Source organism: Silurus meridionalis, chromosome 18 (assembly GCF_014805685.1).
Source record: "Silurus meridionalis isolate SWU-2019-XX chromosome 18, ASM1480568v1, whole genome shotgun sequence".
In the NCBI taxonomy this organism is placed as follows: domain Eukaryota; kingdom Metazoa; phylum Chordata; class Actinopteri; order Siluriformes; family Siluridae; genus Silurus; species Silurus meridionalis.
Window position 1 is genome coordinate 20,012,405 of NC_060901.1, and position 26,504 is coordinate 20,038,908.

At 40.8% G+C, this 26,504-nt stretch overlaps 2 protein-coding genes across 7 annotated transcripts in view; both read right to left on the minus strand.

Annotated features, from left to right (window-relative positions):
- The window catches only part of cacna1c (calcium channel, voltage-dependent, L type, alpha 1C subunit), an 83,302-nt gene extending 78,197 nt beyond the window's left edge, over positions 1-5,105 (minus strand). For all 4 annotated transcript variants that reach the window (XM_046873318.1, XM_046873317.1, XM_046873321.1 and 1 more), the window contains exon 1: positions 4,933-5,105. The gene's annotated coding sequence lies outside the window, so the exon portion shown is untranslated. The remainder of the gene's footprint in view (positions 1-4,932) is intronic.
- A 1,230-nt stretch (positions 5,106-6,335) lies between these two features.
- On the minus strand, positions 6,336-18,358 carry pphln1 (periphilin 1). Of its 3 annotated transcripts, none has more exons than XM_046874070.1 (10): positions 18,197-18,358; positions 17,678-17,725; positions 17,006-17,070; positions 16,112-16,315; positions 15,683-15,747; positions 10,491-10,625; positions 8,651-8,826; positions 7,919-7,995; positions 7,245-7,376; positions 6,336-7,023 (listed from the first exon to the last, which is right to left on the minus strand). In XM_046874070.1, coding segments are annotated over exons 2-10 (1,050 nt in total). In that variant the 5' UTR covers positions 17,679-17,725; positions 18,197-18,358; the 3' UTR covers positions 6,336-6,828. The 3 variants fall into 3 exon arrangements, with proteins under 3 accessions (XP_046730026.1, XP_046730024.1, XP_046730025.1); XM_046874068.1 differs by having other exon boundaries at positions 15,683-15,750; XM_046874069.1 differs by lacking the exon at positions 18,197-18,358 and adding an exon at positions 17,867-18,187 and having other exon boundaries at positions 15,683-15,750.
- Between the last annotated feature and the right edge of the window lie 8,146 nt (positions 18,359-26,504).

The window sequence follows — 26,504 nt, forward strand, 5'->3', positions numbered from 1 at the left end:
CTCGGGGGTGGGGTACAAAAACCCCACTATTATTATTAGTAGTATTAGTAGTGTTACTAGTAATACTAGTATTAATAAACTAGAACAATTTTCTTAAAATATATCAAACTTTTTTTTTTTTTATCAAACATCTCTGCAGGCCCCATAAGCAAACAGAGAGGTTGTTTAGACAGCAGGGGGTTCGGCCTGGTCATGGGAAAGTGGAAAGGGGATATTAATAGGGTAAAGGAGGATCTGCCAAAAGGGAAATAAATAAATAAATAAAAGGGGAAATTTCCGAATTTAAATATTCCCCAATTCACCCAGTAAACACTTCTTCAGCCACGGGTCTGTGCTGGGAACCAAAGCAGTTCAGATTCAGTCTTCAGTTCATCACATTCACACACGCATTCACATCCAGTGGAAATGTATCTTCTACAATCCGCATACATACAGGTGTTTTTGGAACTGGGAGGGAAACCAGAGAACAATGAGGAAACCAGACACGGGAAGAACCTGCACAGAAACACCTTGTACAGTACGGCTTCAATGCTCCTCACATATTTCTAGCAGCCACTGTAATGTAATGTGCACCTGATGTGATGTAACAGCTGTGAACATACCAGTATCCAGTATCACTGCACATCAGCACATTTAATAGAATCATAGAAATGCAGGTGAAGAGTTTCAGTTCATTCTTACATAAAAACATCCGAATGGGAAACATTTATACCAGTGACTTTTACTGTGATTATTATATTATCTGGGTGGGCTGACATCATGGCTGTTAACACCTGTGGTGGGAAGAGAAGCATCTCATATGCTGTTCAGTTTGAAATTTCCTCATTGGCTTCAACTGGGTAGTTTGGTGGAAAAAGAACTGAATTGAAATATAAAAAAACATGAGTTTTTAATGGGTCGTTTGCTCCACATTGCTGAACATGACTGGATCGGTCTCTGGAACCGCAGAATCGCAGAAATTAGGTGTTCACAAAAACCGTGTAAAAATAAATGATCTGAATGAGCTTCACTCAGCACATCATGTCTGTCTCAAATCAGGCAAAACTACTGGAGCCATAACAATCAATCTACAGCGTACAGGAGACGGTGTGGATCAGCGTGAATACGTCTGTGATGTGCAGCTTCACAAAATGAGAAGTGTCCACCATTAGGGCAATAATGAGATGAAAAATGCCTGTAGTCTAATCTTAAACAAAAACTCAGACACTACCAGAACTTCAAATGAGTTCAGGTTCTCTGGACAGAAAAAAAAAGAAAATCAGACTTTTTGCTGTAAATTCCACAGGTGGGTTTTGTGCACACAGAGAGGTTTGGATAGAAAAATATGAAAAAGTGCATCATGCCCAAGTTTAAAAGCATGTGTGGCTAATAAACATTTAAAGTTGTAGTTCTTCCAAAAGACTTGGATATTTTGTTACCACTTAAACATCAATAGACATTAAATAAACATCTGCATGCCTCTACCAGGAAGCTTAATATAGGCCATGACTGAATCTTCCAGCAGAACAATGATCCACAACACTGACCACACAATCAAAGTCCTGCCATGGTCAGTCCAGTCTTCTGACCTGAACCCCATAGAAAACCAGTGTTGTGAACTCAAGAGGGACGTCCACCAGCATGGACCTCAAAGTCTGAAAGCTCTGGTGAGATTCTGTATAGAGGACTGGTCTCCAAACTATTAGCATGTATTCTCCAGCCTACTCAGGCATTGTAGGAGACTCTGAGCGTTATTTTGGAAAAAAGGAAAATGATTTTTCAAGTGTTGTTTTTAGAAAAACATCACTGTTCAATACAGTTACACATCTGAATGAGAAGCTCTTTTATTCTTCTTACCAAAAATACTTATACTATATTTCTATTGGTTGCTATGGTAACACAGTAACTCTTTATGTAACTAGAACTAAAATTAACAATGTACAGGAAAAATCTCCAAAGAATTCCCAGGTTTCATTTAAAACAGACAATCATCTCAATAACCGCACCTCAGATTTATCATCTAATCGCTTATTAAGGGAAAATACAGTGTCAACTGAACTACAAAAAAAAACTTTATTCCTGAAAAGAGTTTGTGTCCTGTTCACAAACTCCCAATTATGTTGTAGTTTACAAGCCAGAATATAAACAGCTGTTACACTGTTGCTAAGGTCATGCAGGCAGTTGTTACGGTGTTGCTGAGATCATGCAGGCATTTGTTCCGCTGTTGCTAAGATCATGCAGGCAGTTGTTACGGTGTTGCTAAGATCATGCAGGCAGTTGTTACGGTGTTGCTGAGATCATGCAGGCAGTTGTTACGGTGTTGCTGAGATCATGCGGGCATTTGTTCCGCTGTTGCTAAGGTCATGCAGGCAGTTGTTATGGTGTTGCTGAGATCATGCTGGCAGTTGTTACGGTGTTGCTAAGACCATGCAGGCAGTTGTTACGGTGTTGCTGAGATCACGCAGGCAGTTGTTACGGTGTTGCTGAGATCATGCAGGCAGTTGTTACGGTGTTGCTGAGTTCATGCAGGCAGCTGTTACGGTGTTGCTGAGGTCATGCAGGCAGCTGTTACGGTGTTGCTAAGGTCATGCAGGCAGTTGTTACGGTGTTGCTGAGGTCATGCAGGCAGTTGTTCCGCTGTTGCTAAGATCATGCAGGCAGTTGTTACGGTGTTGCTGAGGTCATGCAGGCAGTTGTTACGGTGTTGCTGAGGTCATGCAGGCAGTTGTTACGGTGTTGCTAAGATCATGCAGGCAGTTGTTACGGTGTTGCTGAGGTCATACAGGCAGTTGTTACGGTGTTACCAGGTGCCTGATAAAGTATTCAGTGTGGTTGTTACGGTGTTGTTGAGTGGTTGTTATTTAGTACAAGGTAGTTGTTCTGGTTACGAGGTAATTAATTTGGTGTTTCAGGTGGTTATTTAGGTTTTGCTAAATGGTTGTTATGATGGTAGTTAATTGGGTTTTTTATGTGGTTGCTAAGGTGTTGCTATGTAATTGATATGGAATTCCAAATGGGTGCTGCAAGTTGGTTGCCATGGTAAGTGGTTGCTAGGTTGTTGCTATAGTACTACAGCTGGTTGTCAGGGTGTTGCTATACATTCACTGTAAGATACAAAGTGATTTCTACCGTGTTTTCATGTCATTGCTATGTTTTCCTTGATGCTTGATGGGGCAATAATTTGTGGTTTGCCACTGTTGATGTGTTGAATCAACTATATAGATAAATATATAAACAATAATTATAATTTAATAGTAGTATATTGTGAGTTAAATGTCATATTTATGTAAAGCTGCTTTGTAAAAATGGTTATTGATAAAAAAAAAAAAAAACCTGCATGAAAATGACATCACAGTCAGAGCTTTAGCAACAAGCCCTGTAGTTGCATTCTTCCACCTGCAGATGGCGACAGAATCGCGCTAATAACGCGAAGTCATGTTCTGATGCGGCACGTGACAGTATTAGGTGTAGAAGTTGTTTATTATTAATGTTGCTCATATTCAATCCATGGATAAATAATTAACTAAACAATAATATTATAAAAATATAAAATATATAATACAAATATTATAGTTATGATTTTAATACACTACCAGTATTCAGAATCATAAATATTTGCTAAATTAATTAATTCACTATGTTTCTTCATGTATTGTCAAATACAGGATGGTTGCTAGAGGAAGACTGAAGCAAAAACTTCACTCTTTGAGTAACATTCAGAGAGATTAAGTGGCATGTGCTCTGTAAAATCAGCATATAATCAATTGTAAATTATGTATAATTTAATATATACATTTATTTACTGAATTATAAGATTACAGTGAAGAAAATATGCATTTACTGAGCATATTCTCGTCCTCATTTTATGTTTTAAAAAGAGCCAAATGATAAAACTTTGGAAGAAAAAGTGATGGATTTTTTAGGAACAGACTCATTAAGCTTTGTCAGTAACGCTGTGATCTCTCCATCCTGAGTTTAAAAAAAAACAAACAATATAGTTGTTTGTGTAAAGTGTAAGTTGTTTTGCCAAATCTGTCCCTCATTTCCTCCTGAACAGTAGGGAAATAAATAATGCCCAGAGATGCAACAAACTACGGGAGTTATTACAATCGGTTTTAAAAGGCCACAACAGCAAATACAAAAAGCTACAAGGAACATGCAAAAGATCACATTGGCTCCAGACAGAAGATATGGCTGAGTACAACATGTCCTTTCTACTGAGGCATGCGGTGAAAATGCAAACTGTTCATGTCTACTTTCTATCATAACAGAGGACGTTTTAGGGTTTTAATCTTTAGTAAAAGAATCAAACCTGATTAGAGATGTGGAAAAAAACATTACTCAAAACTGTGGAACACAAAACAATGTTTCTCAGGCTGAATGTTCAGAGAGAGAGAAAAGAGAAAAGCTGGAAAAGGAATAACTGTTTGTAGCTTGTTTTAACTTAAAAGAACAAAACAAAAAGAGAGTATTTCGAAATATTAAATAAAATAATATATTAAATAAATATATTTTTCGAGTTGTAAGTTACAGAAAGAGATACAGTACGGATGAGTACAAATGTAACTACGTATGAGTGAGAATTATGAAACTTAATCAAAATAAACATGACAGATTTGTTGCATATCCTTAGATTTTGTAACCCATCAGCACCAGAGAGGTGCATCTGGAAAAGACATGATTTGAGTTAATAAATGATCACATTAGCCAGGCTGTGATTTCCTGTAATGACCACAGTATTAACCTCTGTGTTCAACTCACATTATTCTCCGAAAAGCTTTTTAACTCACTGATTTGCTTCTACTCATCATCATGAAGAAATTGTTTACGTATAGCAGCCTGAAAGATCTACTCACTGAGGACCTGAAGCTACTGCACCAGATTTGCGGCTTTGTCTGCCCATAGGAAAGTGCAATGTAACTGAAAGTTTCTTTTAGCAGAGTATGAACTTACCTTGAGTTTGTTCTTCGTAGAAGATGTTTCTCAAAAATACATCAATCTGTGGCCTATGTTATGGAAAATTCCAACGTGCAAACATGAATGCTGTAAGTAATTAATGATGCGGTGGATGAGAACTGAAGTGATTTAAAAGTGTGTGTATGTGTTCCGACAGTCCTCTGAGGCACAGCTCCTTTTATGGTGTAGAGTTATGTGTGTGGTTGAAAGCCTGAGTACTGAGCTCTTATCCTGAGTGTGTCCAGACACCACTGCACACCTAATCACACAACCCTGATAAAATAAAATATCTTTAGCTTAAAATCAAGAAAACATACAGTGCATGTTCAGTCATGCTCATGCGGAGCTGCAGTTCACACGTGCAGTGTTAATGTGTAAGATGTTTGATGGTCAATATATAAAGGTTTATGTTACACTGGCGGGCAAAAGTATTTAGTTTTCTGGTTGTTTATGGCGTCTGTTCTTAAAGTCACACGCACTGTTTAGACTCCAAATTTCACTGCACTTTCTGGTAAGTTTCTCCAACTCGTGTACACTTCAGTCAGCAGTGTAATGTTCTGACCTGTTCTTTACTGCCCCTTCCCTTACCCACTGCTCTTTACCCCCTGCCCTCTACCCTTACCTACTGCCCCTACCCTTACCCACTGCCATCTACCCTTACCCACTGCCCTCTACCCTTACCCACTGCCCTCTACCCTACCTACTGCCCCTACCCTTACCCACTGCCTTACCCTTACCCACTGCCCCTACCCTTACCCACTGCTATCTACCCTTACCCACTGCCCTCACCCACTGCCCTCTACCCTTACCTACTGCCCCTACCCACTGCAATCTACCCTTACTCACTGCAATCTACCCTTACCCCTGCCCTCTACCATTAATTACTGCCCCTACCCTTACCCACTGCTCTTTACCCCCTGCCCTCTACCCTTACCTACTGCCCCTACCCTTACCCACTGCCCTCTACCCCCTGCCCTCTACCATTACCCACTGCCCCTACCCCCTGCAATCTACCCTTACACACTGCCCTTACCCTTACCCCCTGCCCTCTACCATTAACCACTACCCTCTACCCCTTCAAATGTTCAAATGTAAAGGAAATGAGGAAAAAAAAGAGAAAAGTAGATATTTGTGTAGCTCACAGCTGTGTGTGGGGTCGTGGCTCCTGGTTTGAATATAAAATAAAAAACTGATTTCTGTTTGCTGGTGACTCATCAGTTTAGTCAGTAACTATGATTACACACAATGTAGATGATTAGAATGTTAGCAGGACCATAAACAGCAGTTAGTAACAGTAACACGAGTTCCTTATGAAACCTCAACATTGCTGATGTGTTTATTTATTAAGGCAGATTTGTGTTAAAAGGTTAAATCTAAACAGAGACCACAAGGCCATCAGGCAGAGTTTACATTTCACAATTTATTTAGAATATGCATTCTTTATATTTCAGTATTACATGGACAGATGTGTATCAGGTGTTCTAAACAAAGTTATTTCAAGAGTAAAAAAGTATTTTCATGAAACTGTTTCACAAAAAAACAGTCATAATGTAGAATGAGTCAATTTTAATGAAATAAAGAGAAACAATATACTGGAAATATCCAAGAACAAAAACCTCCAATAAAATGTTGAAAACACCAAATCTGACTCCTGCATTGGTGATATTTACACCTGACTGATAGAAAAACAGGTTTAGGTTGAAAAAATAGTCCAGTTTTATGAAATAACACTGTATCAATACAATTAGTATTTCTTTGCAATATTAACGAGAGGTCACATAATCTAATCTACTAAACTATTAAACTATAAACTATTACACATAAAAGTATAAAGTATGAAAGAGAGCAATCAGAGCATGATGAAGGTTTTCTCCCAGATGTGTTGCTGGAACCTCAGACAGAAGGTTCCGGTTGACGTACGACCTCATCTAATTCAGAGATAAAGTGCCGCAGGTCCTCAAGACATCGTTCTCGAATCTCACTGAGGTTTTCTTTCAGAGGGCTCTGCAGGTGCTTCTCCAGACTTGGGTCCTTGGCCACAAGCATCTTTACCACCATCCCAAATGTCTCACAGTCTTGGCGGTAAACCTGAACATCAAAATCATTAAGCATTAATTATTGTGTAGTAAATACACAACACATTTATGATCTTCTGACGATCAGTGTGTGATGGATCAGCAGTGTGTGTTACTTTTGCAAGTCCAGGAATCTAAAACTGTAGTCTGACCTGCACTGGACAAGACCCTGTCTTCCTTTTATTTTCACCCAAATGCTATAAAATGCATGTTCTATGAAACAAGAAGTCCAACCTTCTCAATCTCCCGGGCTTTAGCTGCAATAGCTTGAGATCGGCGTTCATGGAAGTCATCTGCAATGGTAATGGCTTCATCTGCAGGAGCCAGAGGTTCATCTACTTGGCGTTCTATCGCTGGCATTTCCTCCTATACAGCAAGATCATTTTCAACTTCACAACATTGATCACAATAAGCAACATCACTGAATTGGTCCACTGTAATAACTGGGTGTATCTGGAATCAAACACTCCTCTGGTTGTGAATGTTAAGAGTATTGAGTGTGTGTGTTTATATGTTGACAAAATATGAAAAAACTAAATAGGATGTCTGATTTACGGAGAAGGCGCTCCGACATCGACCCCAAACTCATGTATTCATTGAAAAACATTAGATTTTTCACTCCAGCGTGTTTCCTTGCTGTCCTGGTGTCCAGCCTCCAGCTCGGAGGGAACACGGAGCCACTTACACTTGAAACCCAGACCCAGTTTAATTAGGTCATTATTTAATGGTGTTTCTGTCTTTACTTGTAAAAGTTCAGGATATCAGTATGTTTGAGTTGTTTTACTTTACACCCCTTTAAATGTGTGTTTGAAAAGCAAAATATAAAAAAAAAAACCCTCAGTGGATTAAAGGGTAAAAAAAATGAATAAATAAAAACACTTTCATCATTGCCACAAGATGCTACATACTTTAGAAGCTGACACGGTACTATGTGGAGATCCGTCTCGAGACACGCTGACAGAGGGCCCCGGGGCCCGGTCCCGGTCTACAGGGGGAAAAGACAAATAGAACGGAAACAATGTGACTAATCAGCTGTTTTGTTTTACGACGATAAATGTTTTTATTTGATGAGTTTGTATCCCACACCTCTATTTACTGTTAATATAGTATAGTTAAGCTCATGTACAGGGGCAGGTGGGGCAGGTGGGAAATGTGGTGCAGGTGGGGAATGTGGGGCAGGTGGTACAGAACTCCATCTTTTACACCAGCTGTTTATCTTCCAAAAGTCCTTATTTACAACTCAATAAATATTAAGTGATGTTATGTTGTTAGTTTAAGCTGAGGCTCGGTTGTGACTGTACTACTATTATTACTGTTTCACTTCCATTGCATTATGGGAACTACAGTGAAAGTCAAAGAGGCCGATCTGGGACTGGGTTCTCTCCTTTACAGCTCAGGAGGAGAAGAAGAGGAGTGGATAAGACAATTGTTTATGTATGTTTAATAAATAGAAACATTTATCTTGCTTCAGAATTACATCTAATCCATTTTTTTTTACAAAACAGGGAAGTGCAGGATTGACAGGAAGGACTGGTAGAACTAGAAGTAAATCATGTGTGTGCATGGTGCGTTTTTGTGATGTAGGTGTGGTAGGTGTAGAGTAAACGTCCGCAGTGTAAGAGCGATTAGAGGCAGTTTACTTTTTCCCAGTGGAGGCTGGTACGTGTGGCTCTTTCCCCGGTCAGGAGAGTAGCTTCGGCTGCTAATGCTGGATCCGGAGCGACTGTGGTGGGAAGGAGACACGTCCTGCCGAGTAGGAGAGCAGTCATGGACTGGAGGAAAGGGCGCTTTACGCCGCAGACTTTCCCTCTCATCTCTGTGGGAATGAAACGTTTATACAGGGTGAAAAAATCTAAAAATTACATTTTTATACAAGGACAATTAACAGGAACATTAAGACTTTTACAGCTGTTAATGAAGCAAACACCAAAATGTGTCCTTTTAAAACCTTATTAAAACAATGTTTTAGCAACAATTTCTCATATGATTACACACACTGCCATAAATATCCACCTATAAAGATCAGACCAGTTTACTGTTACACACAATCATAAATTCATAGAGAAATATCTGAGATGTGTATGTAGTAAGAAGTTAATGCATAAATTAAATATAGCAGTATTCAGATGAGAACACTAAGGAGGAAGAAGGAAAACAGAGCTTCACAGTACAGAGAACAACCTAAAACCTACTGCAAAAGCATTAAGATTGATTTCCATTTCACCACATCTCCAAGAAGGTTTACTGGACTCAGAGCTGATGACAAGGAAAAACACATCGTTCCTTTGCATGAAACCAGCTTGAGACAACTTTGCTTTTGCTTACTTTAGCATTATCATGCTGGAGGTAGACTTTAATACAAGATGATAAATTGTGGCCATTTAGGGATTCACATAATCAGTAAAAAATCTTGAAATGAATGATAGCTACAAACAGGCCTACAATGTAGAAAACTAAACATCCTCATACCCTTACACCGCCTCCACCAGCCTGGACTGTGGACCTAATGCAGGTTTGGTCCATGGATTAAAGTCTTATGATCAGTGTGCCTCAACAGGAATGGAGATTCATCAGACCAGTGTTGGTGATTACGAGCCCCAGCTCAGCCTCAGCTTTTTGTTTTTGATCAAAACTGTGTTTAATGGTTCTTTTAAATATTTGGAAAAGCTGTAAGTATTCTTACTACATCAGTGAACCTCAGTCGAGCTGCACATGCTTTATTTATTAAAAGCAAAAAAAGTGTTTGTCACCTGCTACGATACCTACTGCCGGTAACGGCTCCGTTCTAACCAACATCAAAGAATTATGTTGCAAACCCCCCCCCCAAAAAAATGCAAAGCGTAGCTTTTCTGTCAGCTCGGTTCAGTCAGTTGAAGGATCCTCTTATATTTTTCATTAACAGGTTTGTGTGAAGTCCAAGCTCGACCTGCACCAACATTCATACCAGTCAAAATGAGAGATTTCACACACTTTCTTCTCCATTCTGATGGTTGATGGTGTAATGGTGAGGGGAATGGTTTCTTGACGCACTTTGGCGAATCACACACATAAAGATGACAATAAGGTCCGTGAAGATAATCGCTAGATCACCTTTGGGATGTGAAAGAAAAGATGATCTGCAGCATAAACGTGTAGCCGACTAATGCAGAAAACATGTGATGCAATCATCTATACATGAAGCTATAAAGGAATGTTACCAAAACCTTACAGAATCTATGCCAGGAGCAGAGGAGGTTCTCCACACAGTATTTAAGTCTATATTCAATAAAATAATGAGTAGGTTCACCTCAGTGCTTAACTGCCTTATACCTTTTTCTGCTACTAATTAACACTACGTTAGCGAGATAGACAGACAAAATACTTTCCTGCAAACCCAAACTGCACAGATAGTAGATATTTCCCAGACTTATCCATGATAATCAACATCTTCTCTAAACACACAGTGTAACATTATTTATTTAAAATACTACACATGCATACCCTCGATCCAAGTTCATAATGGCCTGGATTAAGGTGTCATCTCCTGGGTTGGAGCCCAGTGCCGACATGGATCTGGGAGCAGGGTGCGAGCCCTGGACACGAGCATTGGGAGAAGAGGAAGCTCGACTGCGGCCTCTGTGAGATGAAAAGATAAATGCACAAACATTTTAATAATTATAAAAATATAATAATTAAAGCCTAAATTACACCTCAGTGTTGCTTTCAAAAGAATAAATATGATTTCAGCAACTCACTGTTGTTGCAGGGTGGTTGTTTGCTAGTCTGACTATTTCTGAAGATCTGCTGAAATTATTACACAAGTGTTGACAGAAAATGTGTGCAATACAAAGAAACATCCAGTGAGCGAAGGTTCTGCGAGGAGAAAGCCTTGCAGATGAAAGAGCTCAGAGATAATATAAAGGCCAGATGTTGAAAATTCAAAGGAAAGCAACACATAACCACATTTTACAACCATGGTGAGCAGAAAAGCATCTCATAAAGCACAAAATATTACACCTTCAGGCAGATGGACTACAGAAGAAGAGCATACTGAACTCTTGGGTGTCCATGGGAGAGGAATCAGTCATGCAACACCTGATCTGATGTTGCATGAATAAATCCATGAACCCACCCTGCGTTGTGTGTATCGTCCAGACTGATGGAGTTGGTATAATGAGATGTTTTCTTGCCACCCTCAAGACCCCTTAATACAAATCACTAAATGACCACAGACTATTTAGGTATTGCTGCTGACCATGTGCATGTCTTTATGTTCACAATCTTGTAACTTCTACATCCAGCATGGTGACACACATTGTAGTATTACCCTGCAGGTGAGAACATCAGTCCTCTTTTCCATCACCTGCTCACCAGCAAATAAACACAGAGACTGAAGTTCCTCTACACACAGAAACACAACAGTATCCTGACTCATTTGATCAAAGAATTGAAGCAATAGATTTTGAACTATTTGTCATTTCTAAATGTTCTTCATTGTTTTTAAACAAAAATTCACTCGAATATTAAAAAAGGCATTTCGATGCACAGTGCTGCAGCATCCCATCTTCAGAACGGATTTAATCACATTCTGGAATCCGACAAACACAAAAACCAATGATTAAACTGCTAAGCAGATTTAATCACCAATTCTGTGGATTAAAGAAGCAGAAACGGAGATACAGATACCACAGAGATTTTCATTGTGTTGTAAATCTATTTCTAAATTTATTACTGTAAACCAAGTTTTCATTTAATGTTTATTTCTTAAGCATAAAGAAGTGCAACAAAATACGGTCATTACAGGCAGCTGAAAAACAAACCAGCTCATGTCTTTATTACATGTGTCTTATCTTACTATAAAACCTTGCTGTTTAGGTGCAACACATCCCTAAAGCAGGTTCAGGCAGCAAATAAAATACAGACGGAGACGAGACGATATTCATCACTGCTTTATGATCAGCACTGAACCCAACTGTCCACTGAACTACTATTAAAAACAGCCAAGAGGAGACCAATGCAGCAGTGTAAAGAACATTTTAACACTTTAAGACTGCTATATTTTCATGTAAATTGACTTTGCTCATGGTCATGATCAGATGATGATCTAAACATATTTTTCGGAGGCTCTTTGAGAACATGCCACTGTTCAGCCATATGCCGGATGTCTAGCAATTAACAACCGGTGGAAATCCTGAATCCTAGTGAGTGTACAGATACTGACACAACACCCAGTAGGAGGTCAAAGTGAAGAACGTTGTTCATGTCATTAACATCGCACCTGTAAAGGGGCAGCTGTTCTGGAAGTTGAAGTGTTGGAAGTAGGAAAAGTGGGCAAGTCTAAGGATGCAAGTGTCTTTTACAAGAGTCACATTGTGAGGTCTAGACATCTGTCTCAGAGCTTCTCTCGTCTAAATCCCCACAGTTATGGAACAATCTTCAGCACATGGTCTCAGTATTCTAGTCTAGACTTAAAACATGTTTATTCAGTCAAATGTTTTGTCAGTATGTTTTATTTAGGTCTTAGATCTTTCCTCTGTGGAGCCCCAAATTACACCATGACACACTGTGTAGTGTCCTTAACACTTCAACAATGAGAATGCTTAACAATCTTTATTTTCTCTCTCTCTCTCTCTCTCTCTCTCTCACTCTCTCGCTCTCTCGCTCTCTCTCACACACACTCCTGATGTTCTAGTGGCCAGTGTTCCTGTCCTTTCTTCTCTTCAGATCTTCCATGAACAGTTCTGCATTAATGCACCTTCTACTGCACACGTCAATAATGTAACTACAATGAATAGACAATCAGAGGCACCCAGATGAGGAGGAGGTTCCCTTTTGAGTCTGGTTCCTCTCAAGGTTTCTTCCTCATACCATCTGAGAGAGTTTTTTCTTCAACACAGTCATCACCAGCTCATTCATCAGGTATAAACAATTATAAGGAAGCTTATTAATGCTTTATCTGTGTAAAGCTGCTTTGAGACAAAGTCCATTGTAAAATGCACCACACAAATATAATGCAATTGAATTCTCCAAAGCACCAGATGTTGCTGGGTTTATCCCAGTACGCAGGGGTTAGTGCCTGCCCGAGTGCTCTAAGGAAGTAGAACTGCTGAACCAAAGACTGGATCATTGGTGCTGAAGGATCATCAGTATGCGTGCAGTGAAGACTAGTCCATCTGTTTGAATCGGACGCAGAAAAGCTACTGCAGCACACACTCCTGAAATAGTTGGTTCTGGTCCTGCTAGAAGGTCAGAACACACAGTTTGCTGTGTATGGAGCTGTGTAGCTGCAGAGCACTCTGATATGGCTGATCTGTGTCAGTATATTGTTTCCACCCTGATGAAGACGAGGGAAATGTGCCATGTAGCAGAAATAAATGTCTGCAGTCGGATGACATGCAATCGATCCAAAATCTGTCTGCACTCTGACTTGGTGTTTCCTTCACCTGAGAATCTTATGCTGCTGAGGATGGACACACATGGAGAGGTTGCTATGGATGGAAGATGGTTGTCGAAGGTCTCGCTGGGACTGCAGAAAAATTTCCAGGAAAATCTCATTCATTCTGCAGTAAAAAAACTTCCCCTGCATACTACAGACTCAAAATCAAAAGTGACTCTGATGCTTGTGCTGAAGATCAAATCAACACTCTTAAGACTGTTTGACTTCACTGTATACAGCTAAAGGATGAGTAATGATTTCTAATTGCTCTTTGTGAATGTTTGCCTTCACAGCCTGATTCCTCTTTCTCATGTAATCTCAGAGGGTTTAAACCCCAGTGATCTAAACCTACATCCAGGCCAAGTTTCTGTAAAGATGAATAATATAAACAGAGTTCCTGATTTAAGCACAAAAAACTACCGTAATTTCCGGACTATAAAGCGCACCCATATATAAGCCGCACCCACTGAATTTTACAAATATTTTTACAGTGGAACCCGGTTATCTCGACAACCCTATTAAGTCGACCTTTTTGAAGTGGAACCGCCAAATTCTCGCTTTTTCTAAGCATTTTTTATCGCTATTGCTATTTAACGTCGGTTATCTCTGTGCAGCCGCAGAAGAACTCACGGAAGTGGCGGAAAAATCAAACCTTACAGATACTGCAGGTGTTGTATACTGGTGAATCTCTGCTGTTAGTAAGTGCACATATGCATTTTTTTGTTAAATGTTATGCGATGAACGGAGCACGGCTCTCTCGGTAAGGAGCACGGCTCTCTCGGTAAGGAGCACGGCTCTCTCGGTAAGGAGCACGGCTCTCGGTAAGGAGCACGGCTCTCGGTAAGGAACACGGCTCTCTCGGTAAGGAACACGGCTCTCGGTAAGGAACACGGCTCTCTCGGTAAGGAGCACGGCTCTCTCGGTAAGGAGCACGGCTCTCTCGGTAAGGAGCACGGCTCTCTCGGTAAGGAGTTAAAGCCGGGCGCTTCAGAGAAAGCGGCCGAGAAAGCACCTGCCACGCCCCCTTCGCCGCTCACGTTTGAGACTTTTCTGTCCTCGCTTTTGGTTTCGGGTTCGGTTTTGGATCTTCCGGTTTTTTCCGGCTTCGCGCCGTGCCGCCGGTCGCGGTATTTTTAATTTCCTGTTTTCCATTCACAAACTCTCTCTCTCTCGCTCAGCTTATCTCCCCCTCGGCATCGCGGACGTAAGTTTTTTCGGACACTTTGCTTTGTGTGTTTGTGCGGATTACTTCAGCCTGATGGTCATAAGTTTTCAGAAACTTAGTTACTGTTTTTTTTTTCTTTTCTTTCCACATGTGGACTAAATGTGAGACGACACTGTGCAGCCGCTGTTTTTTTTTTTTGAGCGATCTGTGTGTTTATAATGTTGGAGAATATAATAAAGGTTTGTATGGAGAATGGACGGTGGTTTGTATTGTATACTGGTAAATCTCTGCTGTTAGTAGGTGCACTTATGCCTTTTGTTGTTAACAAACGTATGTACATTTTATAGCATGCCTTCATCAAACAAATCGGCAACGCTGTTGTGTAAAAAACCCTTCAAAAACACGTGCATGCACATTCTCATTTATTAACGCACATCATGTACATAAAGGAATTTCAAGCACGTTAATATACTGCCGCCATTTTGTTTTCGTTTATCTCGATCATCGGTTACCTCGATGCTTTTTGGCGACCCCCTAGGACATCGACATAACCGGGTTCCACTGTATTTTGAACATAACGGCTTGTATATAAACAGTAGCCAACCAAGAAAGTCATTGTTCACTGTCTTCCTCCTTCCTTTCAGAACTATTTCTCTCGAGAGTTTATCTTTTGGCATCGTTCTCCCGAAGCCGTGCAGCTCAGAACACAGGTGAGGTGCGTTTTTTTAGTTTCCGTTCGGAAATTTCATTGGTCTAATGTTATGGGGTTCAGTTTTTTGGCTTGAAGTTTGGGAAACCGGGAAAAACGCAGGAAAAATTCATAAATTAGCAGCTTCGTTGTTTAAGCCGCGGAGTTCAAAACGTGGGAAAAAAGTAGCGGCTTTTAGTCCGAAAAATACAGTAATCATTTATGGTGTGTTACTGGATGCCCTTATCCAGAATGACTTAATATCATCTCCATCTATAAAACTCAGCATCCTGTCGGTGATTGTTGGTCCTGAGATTTGAACTCACAACCCTCCCGATCAGACATCCAAAAGCTTAACCACTAAACAACCACCTACAATTACTTATAGAATGTGTGATCTGTACCTGAAATCCACCTGGTGTCCAGAGTGACCATCGTCTTTGGGTCCTCTGTAATAAGAGTAGCTATCCTGCTGTGAAACACACACACACACACACACACACACACGTGCATTAGCATGATAGAAATGAAAAGGATGGGAATATAACTCGGAACGTTTGCTTTACAAAGCAGAAATACATTTGTGGCAGAGGGGGCGTGGCTTAGTGCCAGTTTGTGAATGGATGGAAAACAAGGGGAAACAAGTAAAGAGAACCACACACTTGTCTGGGACTCCGTGTTTGTACGTGTGTGTGTGTGTGTGTGTGTGTGTGTGTGTGTGTGTGTGTGTATATATATAGGTGTGCTTGTCAACTGAAAAGTAAAATAAAAAAAGGAAATCCTGACCTACATAAAGTGAAGGTGGTTGTGCATGTCATGGCTTCATCTCTCACCCTTCGATTAGCTGGACCTCCTCTGGAGTCATTAGAGGCGGAGTAGTGGCTTTCGCTATGGTAACCCTTTTTGTCTTCATTGTGGTAGTTTCTGGGACCACCGTTCGGGTAAAAGCGTGGAGAGTCGCAGTCAAAGTTTCGGACGTATTCTTCATCAGGACGTCCAAAATTTCTCCTCTCTCCTCCTCCTCTTGGGTAAGGAGCCTGGAACAGAGGAGGGTAAAGTCATTTAAAATTTCAATGACATTTAAAATGAGGTGAGAACTTGCAGCTACACAAAACATGAAATGTACACCACCCATGCTCCTGATTTCTTCAGTGAATCGGTCAGTGTTGTGGTTTTCTCTCCACCATCCTTCTGTGTTCCTTCACTGAGACTTATGTTTTCTATCGATCTCGTGCATGGGTTCAAAATCAGTGTTTCCTAAGTGTTGTGCATCAACAACCCTGAGCCTGAACAGCTTCGTAGACAGACGTGTGTGTGGTGTTACGTGACAGAGGCCTGTTCCTGGAGCAGGCTGGTGGAGCAGATGGACTGCGGACACTGGAGTGTTCTCACCTCAGCAGGTTCTTACAGTAAATGATGTGATTTGTAAGGAAGAGTGGAATAAAATGGAAAAATGTATATTTTAAATGAAATATAACAAATATTAATCATGATGTTTAGATGTTTTATATATAGTATAGTGCAGAAATATTGGCACCATTCAGGCATAAATGTTTGTTACAAAATACAATGACTGTTACAGAATCTTCACAAAAATGCGACACTAAAAACTACCTGTACACAGTATTAACATCTGATCCCTGAGACGAGTGAAAATACCTGCAGCTCAGTGCAAAAGCTGGAAAAATTAATAGCACGAGTGAGAAGAGAAAAGTGAAGGTTCTTACGGCTCTGTCTGGATGAAAACGCTGCTCGTACAAGTCTCGGATACTCCTCCCTCTCCTAAACGCCACTAAAGCAAAAATACAGCAATAAACAACAACAATGAACACAAATTTAAGATTAAAACAAACAAATGTTTCAAATAAAGAGCAGCTCAAAGATCAAATGTACAATAATACACAATAAAAACCGTCACACACAAAACAAACTAAACATACACCTGAAATATCAGTGTTTTAACGTAAAGAACAAAACACCATCATCCCTCAATCCATCTACATCTCCGTGTAAACGTTTACATGCCGCGATCGCTCCTACAGCAGAACTTTAATATTGAACAAATACTTTCCACATATAAACATCTCCAGCTGAGACCTCAAACAACAAAACTGTGGCTTCTGTTGATCCCCTCATCAACCACACCCTCTTCTCTTGATCAACACTTCTACAAGACAAATCAAGATTTCTGGAGGAGATCAAAACCTGTTCCTGAAACTGATCTGTGGGGAAGTAACTTAAAACTGAAGAAGTTACCTCATTCATTAACACGATAAAGTGATGGAGATAAAACACAGGTGATGGACCTCATAAACACTGACTACACTCTGTCTCTGTTCTAACCTGCTCCTCACACACACACACACACACGCAGCTCTGCCCTCAGATATTCCACCTACTTGTTCTGTAATGATGTTCACATGAACAGCTGCGAGAAGATCCGTGACCTGAAACACAGAAGTGATGATGTGAGAATATTCTGACTGCACACTGAAGAAGAACAGAAGTGTAGAGCTGAGCACTGAGGATCTAATGAAGCACGAGTTTCTCTGTCAGGATTAAATTATAAACCTGAGATTAATTCACACCTCAGTATAATCTAAAGCTCGTTCACTTTCACTAGAGAGGCACAGAGCAGCAGCAGCGCGTGCAGATGTCAATCTCTCAGGAGTGGATCATTTCTCCCGAGTGTCTGATCAGAACCTGCTGAGGACCCGCTCCGCCCTGCAGTACATCAGATAGAGGTCCGATCGGAGGTGTGTATCTGATTTACCCTGATCCTGATGCTGTACAGAAGAACCCACAGCCCCTGAACTGTGCCTGAGCTGAACCTCATCACTAACAACACTGCGCTACCATTAGCTTTAGCATTAGCGGCTCACGCTGTGTTCAGAGATAAAAGCCTTCGCGCTTCTTACCGTTTATTTCTTTACACCACGAAACATGTGCTTATTTACACACTCGTCACGTGACCGACATATACACCTGTAAACCGGAAGTAAATCAACGGAGTTCTGCTAAACGTTCTCAGAGTTTGTCTCCGAATAAATAAATAAAGCCCCCCCCCAACAACACGCACTTCCGGTCATGTGCACGTTTACATTTCACAATAAAAGTTATAGAATAAATACAGAATAAATTACTGTTATGGACCCGTGTTTTGTTTATTGCCGAGTCTAAAAAGCACATTCGCAGCAGGCAGTTTTTACTTGGCGTCATTTTCATCATGTAATTTACATTTACATTTACATTTGTGGCATTTAGCAGACACCCTTATCCAGAGCGACGTACAAAAGTGCTTTGAGTCTCTAGTAATGAATAAATCTACACTGGTACGCAAGATTACAAACTTAATATAAATATAACTCGAATTCTACAAACTTGGAAAAATGTAATTTTACAGCAATAACATATCACCGACTAAAGGTTGATTTGTTATCTTCATCATTCACTACATATCTGTCAGTAATCTCAAGTGATCTAAATATTTAAAAATAAAGTTTGAATAAAGGAAGCACTGGTTGTCATGGCAACGGGTCAGCTAATTCCTGAGTGTGAAGTATGGTGGGGTGAACTGTGTGGTGTAATTTGTGTGAGTCTTACTGTGAGGGGTAAACTGTGTGGTGTACACTGGTGTAAACTGTGGTGTACACTGTGGGGTAAACTGTGTGGTGTACTGTCTGGGGTAAACTGTGTGGTGTACTGTCTGGGGTAAACTGTGTGAGTCTTACTGTGAGGGGTTAACTGTGTGGTGTACACTGTGGGGTAAACTGTGTGGTGTACATTGGTGTAAACTGTGGTGTACACTGTGGGGTAAAGTGTGTGGGGTAAACTGTGTGGTGTACTGTCCGGGGTAAACTGTGTGAGTCTTACTGTGTGGGGTAAACTGTGTGGTATAAACTGTGTGGGTCTTCCTTTGTGGGGTAAACTGTGTGGTATAAACTGTGTGGGTCTTCCTGTGTGGGGTAAACTGTGTGGGTCTTACTGTATAGTGGAAAATGTGTGGGTCTTACTGTGCAGGGTAAACTGTGAGGGGTAAACTGTGTGGTGGGCACTGTGGCGTACACTATGTGAGGTAAGCTGTGTGATGTCAACTGTGGGGTAAAAGATGTGGGGTAAACTGTGTGCCTTTTACTGTGCAGGGTAAACTGTGCAGGTCTTACAGTGTGGTTTAAACTGTATGGTGGGAGCTGTGGCGTACACTGTGAGGTAAACTGCGTAGTGTACACTGTGGGGTAAACGGTGTGGGGTACACTGTGTGGTGTACACTTGTATAAACTGTGTGAGTCTTACTGTGTGGGGTAAACTGTTTGGTATAAACTGCGTGGGTCTTACTGTGAAGGGGAAACTGCGTGGGTCTTACTGTGAAGGGGAAACTTTATGGGTATTACTGTGAAGGGGAAACTTTATGGGTATTACTGTGAAGGGGAAACTGTATGGGTATTACTGTGAAAGGGAAACTGTGTGGTATAAACTGTGTGGGTCTTACTGTATAGTGGAAAATGTGTGGGTCTTACTGTGCAGGGTAAACTGTGAGGGGTAAACTGTGTGGTGGGCACTGTGGCGTACACTATGTGAGGTAAGCTGTGTGATGTCAACTGTGGGGTAAAAGATGTGGGGTAAACTGTGTGCCTTTTACTGTGCAGGGTAAACTGTGCAGGTCTTACAGTGTGGTTTAAACTGTATGGTGGGAGCTGTGGCGTACACTGTGAGGTAAACTGCGTAGTGTACACTGTGGGGTAAACGGTGTGGGGTACACTGTGTGGTGTACACTTGTATAAACTGTGTGAGTCTTACTGTGTGGGGTAAACTGTTTGGTATAAACTGCGTGGGTCTTACTGTGAAGGGGAAACTGCGTGGGTCTTACTGTGAAGGGGAAACTTTATGGGTATTACTGTGAAGGGGAAACTTTATGGGTATTACTGTGAAGGGGAAACTGTATAGGTATTACTGTGAAGGGGAAACTGTATGGGTATTACTGTGAAAGCGAAACTGTGTGGTATAAACTGTGTGGGTCTTACTGTGAAGGGGAAACTGCGTGGGTCTTACTGTGAAGGGGAAACTTTATGGGTATTACTGTGAAGGAGAAACTGTATGGGTATTACTGTGAAGGGGGAGCTGTATGGGTATTACTGTGAAGGGAAAACTGTATGGGTATTACTGTGAAGGGGAAACTGTATGGGTATTACTGTGAAGGGGAAACTGTATGGGTATTACTGTGAAGGGGGAACTGTATGGGTATTACTGTGCAGGGGAAACTGTGTGGGTCTTACTGTGAAGGGGAAACTGTATGGGTATTACTGTGAAGGGGAAACTGTATGGGTATTACTGTGAAGGGGAAACTGTGTGGTATAAACTGTGTGGGTCTTACTGTGCAGGGTAAACTGTGTGGGTCTTACAGTGTGGGGTAAACTGTGTGGTGGGCATTTACATTTACATTTGCGGCTTTTGGCAGACGCCCTTACCCAGAGGGAGATACAAAAGTGCTTTAAGTCTCTAGCAATGAATAGATCTACACTGGTACACAAGATTACAAACTTAATATAAATATTACCCCTACACTGGATTTTATTTATCTGTATGGAGATGCTCTCTGAATGCACTTAGCTGACATGAGCAGAGCAGCACATCACAGGGATCTCTGGGATAAGAGACGACCCACCACACCACCGTCAACAAACCTGAGTGAATGTGTGAGAGTAAGAAGACGACAGCATACACGACGATCTGCTCCTTTACCTAAGAAAAAATCTACTGATAAAAGGTTTGACTAAATAAATATGTTTTCAGTCTCAACTTGAACAGACTGTGTCTGAGTCCCGAACACTGATTGGAAGGCTGTTCCATAACTGTGGGGTTTATAAGAGAAAGATCTGCCCCCTGCTGGAGTCTACATTATCTGAGGTACCAACAAATAGCCTGCACCTCTTGATCTAAGTAGGCGTGAAGGATCATACTGGTACAGAAGTTCACTCAGATACTGCAGCGTGAGAGTGTTAAGTGCTTTATACGTCAGTAGTAGTATTTTATAATCAGTGTGAGATGTAATTGGGAGCAGTGTAGATGATTAAAACAGGACTGATGTGCTCATATTTTCTAGATCTAGTGAGGACTCTTGCTGCTGCATTCTGAACTAACTGAAGCTTTTTTCTGCACTTCAACACCCAGACAGTAAAGCGTTACATTAGTCTAATTTAGATGTTACAAAAGCATCAACTAGTTTTTCTGCATCATATTTCTAATTTTAGCAATATTTCTAAGGTGAAAGAAGGCGATCTTGGTAATATTATTCATGTGAGCCTCAAAGGAAAACTCGGGTCAATAATCACACCAAGGTCTTTGACAGCCGTACACGCTGAAACAGAAACACCATCCAGAGATGCTACGTAATCGGAAAGTTTGCTTCTAGCTGCATGTGATCCTAGTAAAAGTATTATCTGAGTTGAGCAGAAGAAAGTTACCAAGCATCCACTGTCTAATGTCCTTTACACACTCCTCCAGAGAACATCTTGAGTGAGGATTAATGCAAGGAAGCAATTGCATTCATGAGCCATTCTTCTGATAAGGATGCATCAAGAAAAAAAATGAAATTGACATTCGACTATCGCCGCAACATGGTTCTTGACCCCATGCAGTCAAGTGATATAAGAGATTCATTACCCACAGTGTATAAGGAAAATTGGACCAATTCTGCACATGTGGTATATGCATTACAAATCTAAAAAATTATTTAAAACACTATTAAAAAGCTTTAAAACATCACCAAAACGCTGGTCAAAAAGCACCAGAGTTGTATGGCAATGCACTCAGAGTCTTTTAGCCAGTACAGATTGACTCTTGGTCCAGAGAAGATGGTGGAACTCAGTGGACTTAAAGGTGGCATTGACATGGCTTCCAAACTTCTTCTGGCTTCTGGAAATATCAGAACTTTCTATTCTGTAAAGTGGATCAAACATCATACAGAGCATCGCCCTGACTTTATTATCTGTACAGAAGTAGCATGTGAAATGCCAGTGTTTTTTAAAATCAAGACTATTGCTGTGAAAGATAAAAAAAATGTACTGTTATCTGGAACACTGATGGAAACACTCTGTTTTGATGACCATTACCACGCATTTACAGTCAAACTGCATCCAGACCGAGTTTTAAAGGTAGTGAATGTTAACGAGCTGCGTTATTTCAAACCATTTGATGAGCAAATGAAATATGGTACAACAGATTCTGCACTGCAGCACTGCATATAGTGCCCTATTGCAATTTTTTGAAGAATTTTTGTGCATGTTTTTAAGCCTGACATTGTTTTAATAAATGTTTTAAATGGTAAGTTGATGAAGTTGTTTTCTCTTCTGTTCTATTCCATGTATTCAATGTAAAAAAAAAAAAAAAAGAGTTGATGCTGCCTTATCTGCTTCAGGTGTGGACGTGGGACGCTGCCTTATCTGCTTCCGGTGTGGACCTGGGATGCTGCCTTATCTGATTAAGGTGTGGTGTGGACCTGGGACGTTGCCTTATCTGCTTCAGTTGTGGACCTGGGATGCTGCCTTATTTGATTCAGGTCTGATGTGGACCTAGGATGCTGCCTTATCTGATTAAAGTCTGCATAAACATTATAATTTGATGATAATAAATAGCTTTGTATATTAAATATAAAATATATGTCTACATTTAAATGTGTTACAGAGTCAGATGATTAAAGGTAATACACAGTATTTAATGTAGCAGTTCTAAAAGCAGTAAAATGAACTGTTTAATCGGCTTAATTTCAGCTGAAGATTTCTTGGTGTAACTTAGATTCAGAACAATTTAACATATTCACTGAACACTTTAATGTTTATAAACATATGATTACATCAGTGTTCGAAATGAGGGGTGGATGGGGGGATCCGGGACTTTGTGCCCTGCAGGTACTCACACTAAAAATAATTATTTCTTTGTATTTAAGGCACACAGACTTTTTTCTTTTAATACAGAATTATTTCCTTTTCTTCATGTGAAACACCTTTCCATCTGTTTGTTTTCTCCATTTTACTGTGATGTTCTCTGCCATCCTATTATCCTTTAGTTTCTGCTTGATCTGAAGGACAGAATAAGATTTTATTGCAGACTAGAGACGATAATCTTCTGTGAAGTAAAAGATGTACAAATATATTTCTGATTATATTACAAACAGTATATAATAAATAGGTTATACCGTGTGTATGTGTGTGTGTGTGTGTGTGTGTGTTAAAGCTTAAGTTCTGGCTGCAGTAGTAAGAAGAGAAAATCCACATTATAAATAGAGTCTTGTGGAAGATGAGACTCACCTGCTCCAAGATGTTCTCCTTTACTGCAGGATAATTCACATCATGACTGGACTGAACTGTCACCCTCCCGATTTGCTGTTTTCCTGTGATTACTGGATGTAGGAATATAAACACACATACAAACATCCATTCTAAAGGCAGTTTTAAAAGATCTAAAAATATGTCTGCAAAAAACTTCAGCAGCCTCACCCTTATAGATGCAACCACAGTCTTCTTTCCCAAGGGCATTATCAGGTTTTTCCAGACATCCAGTTAATGGTAGAGAAGTTGGTTCTGTCTGTCCACTTCCAGGAGTCTCTGAACCAAACCATGCATAGGTTGTGGTCAGTCCCTGTATCACTGAGTTTTCTGCCTCATCTCTAGCACTGGCAAGATCTTTATGATGTGTTCTGCAGTAAGCCTGTGCATCATACCATGGCATTGCATCAGGGATGGAAATGTACATGTCAGTGCCAGTTTTAGTGTCTGTGAGAATATAAAAAAAACTTTATTACCACTCAAATTAATATTTTTTTCTCGGGGAAGAGAAAGTTTTAAACTCTGAAAGCACACAGTCTAACACGTTTTAATGACTGCCTTTTTCACTGTCAAAATATTAAAATGTGCTGTTTCTTACCATCAAAGCAAACAAAGGGGAATGATTCTGTACATGTTTTATCATACCAATTCATACCGATTCTGTTGTGTTTCCATCTATTCAAATTAATTTGGTCTGCAATTTACATCTCCTTCTTTCAGATCTCTCCGTCGCAGTTTATCATTGCCTCATGAAAAAACGATTTTGTCAATTTTAGGCATTAATTGTTAGTATTACAAAATTAGTTAGTACTACTCTTCTATCACAAATCACTCCTGCTATCACTCTTCTCCACCCACTCCACCCTGCCTGCACTTTTTTCTTCACTTCTCTAACACACTCTCCATTACTTAGCACTGTTGACCCCAGGTACCTGAACTCCTCCATTTCCCCAATTCTGCTCCCTGCAACCGCACTACTCCACTGCCCCTCCTCTCATTCACACACATGTACTCTGTCTTACTCCTACTGACTTTCGTTCCCCTTCTCTCCAGCGTGTACCTCCACCTCTCCAGGCTTTTCTCAACCTGCTTGCTACTCTCACCACAAATCACAATATCATCTGCAAACATTATAGTCCAGGGAGACTCCTGTCTGACCTCGTCCGTCAACCTGTCCATTACCACTGCAAACAGGAAAGGGCTCAGGGCCGATCCTTGATGCAGACTGACCTTCACCTTGAACCAGTCTGTTGTTCCTACTGCACACTTCACTGCTGTCACACTGTCCTCATACCTGTCCTGCACCACCCTCACATACTTCTCTGACACACCTGACTTCCTCATACAATACTACAACTCGTCTCTCCACCCTGTCGTACGCTTTCTCTAAATCCACAAATACGCAATGATATTTCTTCTGTCTTCTGTCTTCTTCTGTCCTTCTGTCCTTCTCTATACTTCTTCATCAACATTCTTAAAGCAAACAAGGCATCTGTGGTGCTCTTCCTCGGCATGAAACCATACTGCTGCTCACAGATGGTCACCTCTTCTCTCAGCCTGGCTTCCACTACTCTTTCCCATAACTTTATGATGTGACTGATCAACTTAATTCCCCTGTAGTTACTGCAGGTCTGCACATCTCCCTTATTCTTAAAGATCGGTACCAGCACACTCCTTCTCCATTCCTCAGGCATCTTCTCACCTTCCAAAATCTTGTTAAACAATCTGGGTAAAAACTCCACTGCCATCTATCCTAAACATCTCCATGCTTCTACTGGTATGTCTTCTGGTCCAACCAACTTTCCACTCTTCATTCTCTTAATTGCTGCTCTAACTTCCTCCTTACTAATCCTATCCATTTCCATCTTCACCACCTCCACATCATCCAACCTTCTCTCTCTCATTTTCCTCATTCATCAGCTGCTCAAAATACTCCCTCCACCTTCTCAACACTCTCCTCACTAATCAACACATTTCCATCTCCATCCTTTATTGCTCTAACTTGCAGCACATCCTTCCCAGCTGGGTCCCTCTGCCTGGCCAATCGGTACGAATCCTTTTCTCCTTCCTTAGTGTCCAACTTCTCATACAGCTCCTCATCTGCCTTTTTCTTGGCTTTCGCCACATCCCTCTTTACCTGCTGCCGCATCTCCTTGTTCTCCTGCCTACTTTTCTCATCACTCTGTCGATCCCACTTCTGTTTCTCCAACCTCTTTCTCCTTCTGCTCTCCTGCACTTCCTCATTCCACCACCACGTCTCTTTGTCTTCCTTTCTATTTCCAGATGTCACACCAAGTACTTCTATAGCTGCCTACCTCATCACTCCTGCAGTAGTTCCACAATCATCCAACACCTCTTCACCACCACCGAGCCCCTGTCTGACCTCTTCCCTGAACCTCACGCTAACACTCTTCCTCCTTCAGCTTTCACCATCTTATTCTTCTCTCAGTTCTCACAATCCTCCTCTAACCCTAACCCTATCAAAAACTCTTTTCACCTCCACTACACTCTTACTGTACTCTTCTTTCAGAATCACCCCTACACCATTTCTCTTTCCATCCACACCATGATAGAACAGTTTAAACACTTGGTCTCCTGAACACACAACATAGCTACCTTTCTCCTCTCCATCATATCAGCTCCCTCTCTCCCTTTACCAATCATAGTAACAACATTTAACGTACCAACCCGAACCTTTACTCTCCTACACTTCTTCTTCCTGCTGTCTCTGTAGACGCCTTCCTCCTCTCCTTCTCCTCCTTCGGCCAACAGTAGCCCAATTTCCACTGGTACCCTGTTGGCTAACGATACCTGTGGCGGTTGTTGTTAACCCGGGCCTCGACCGATCCGGTATGAAATTCTTATTTGTGATCCGCATATTCAATTTGGCACATGTTTTACGCTG

What these genes read in the sequence shown, in the direction of transcription:
- pphln1 (XM_046874068.1), bottom strand. An exon ending in GGACACCAGGTGGATTTCAG is followed by an intron (nt 10,626 to 15,682) that starts GTACAGATCACA and finishes TTCATCTCACAG; the next exon opens with AGGCCGCAGTCGAGCTTCCT. An exon ending in GTACCGTGTCAGCTTCTAAA is followed by an intron (nt 7,377 to 7,918) that starts GTATGTAGCATC and finishes CTTGCTGTATAG; the next exon opens with GAGGAAATGCCAGCGATAGA.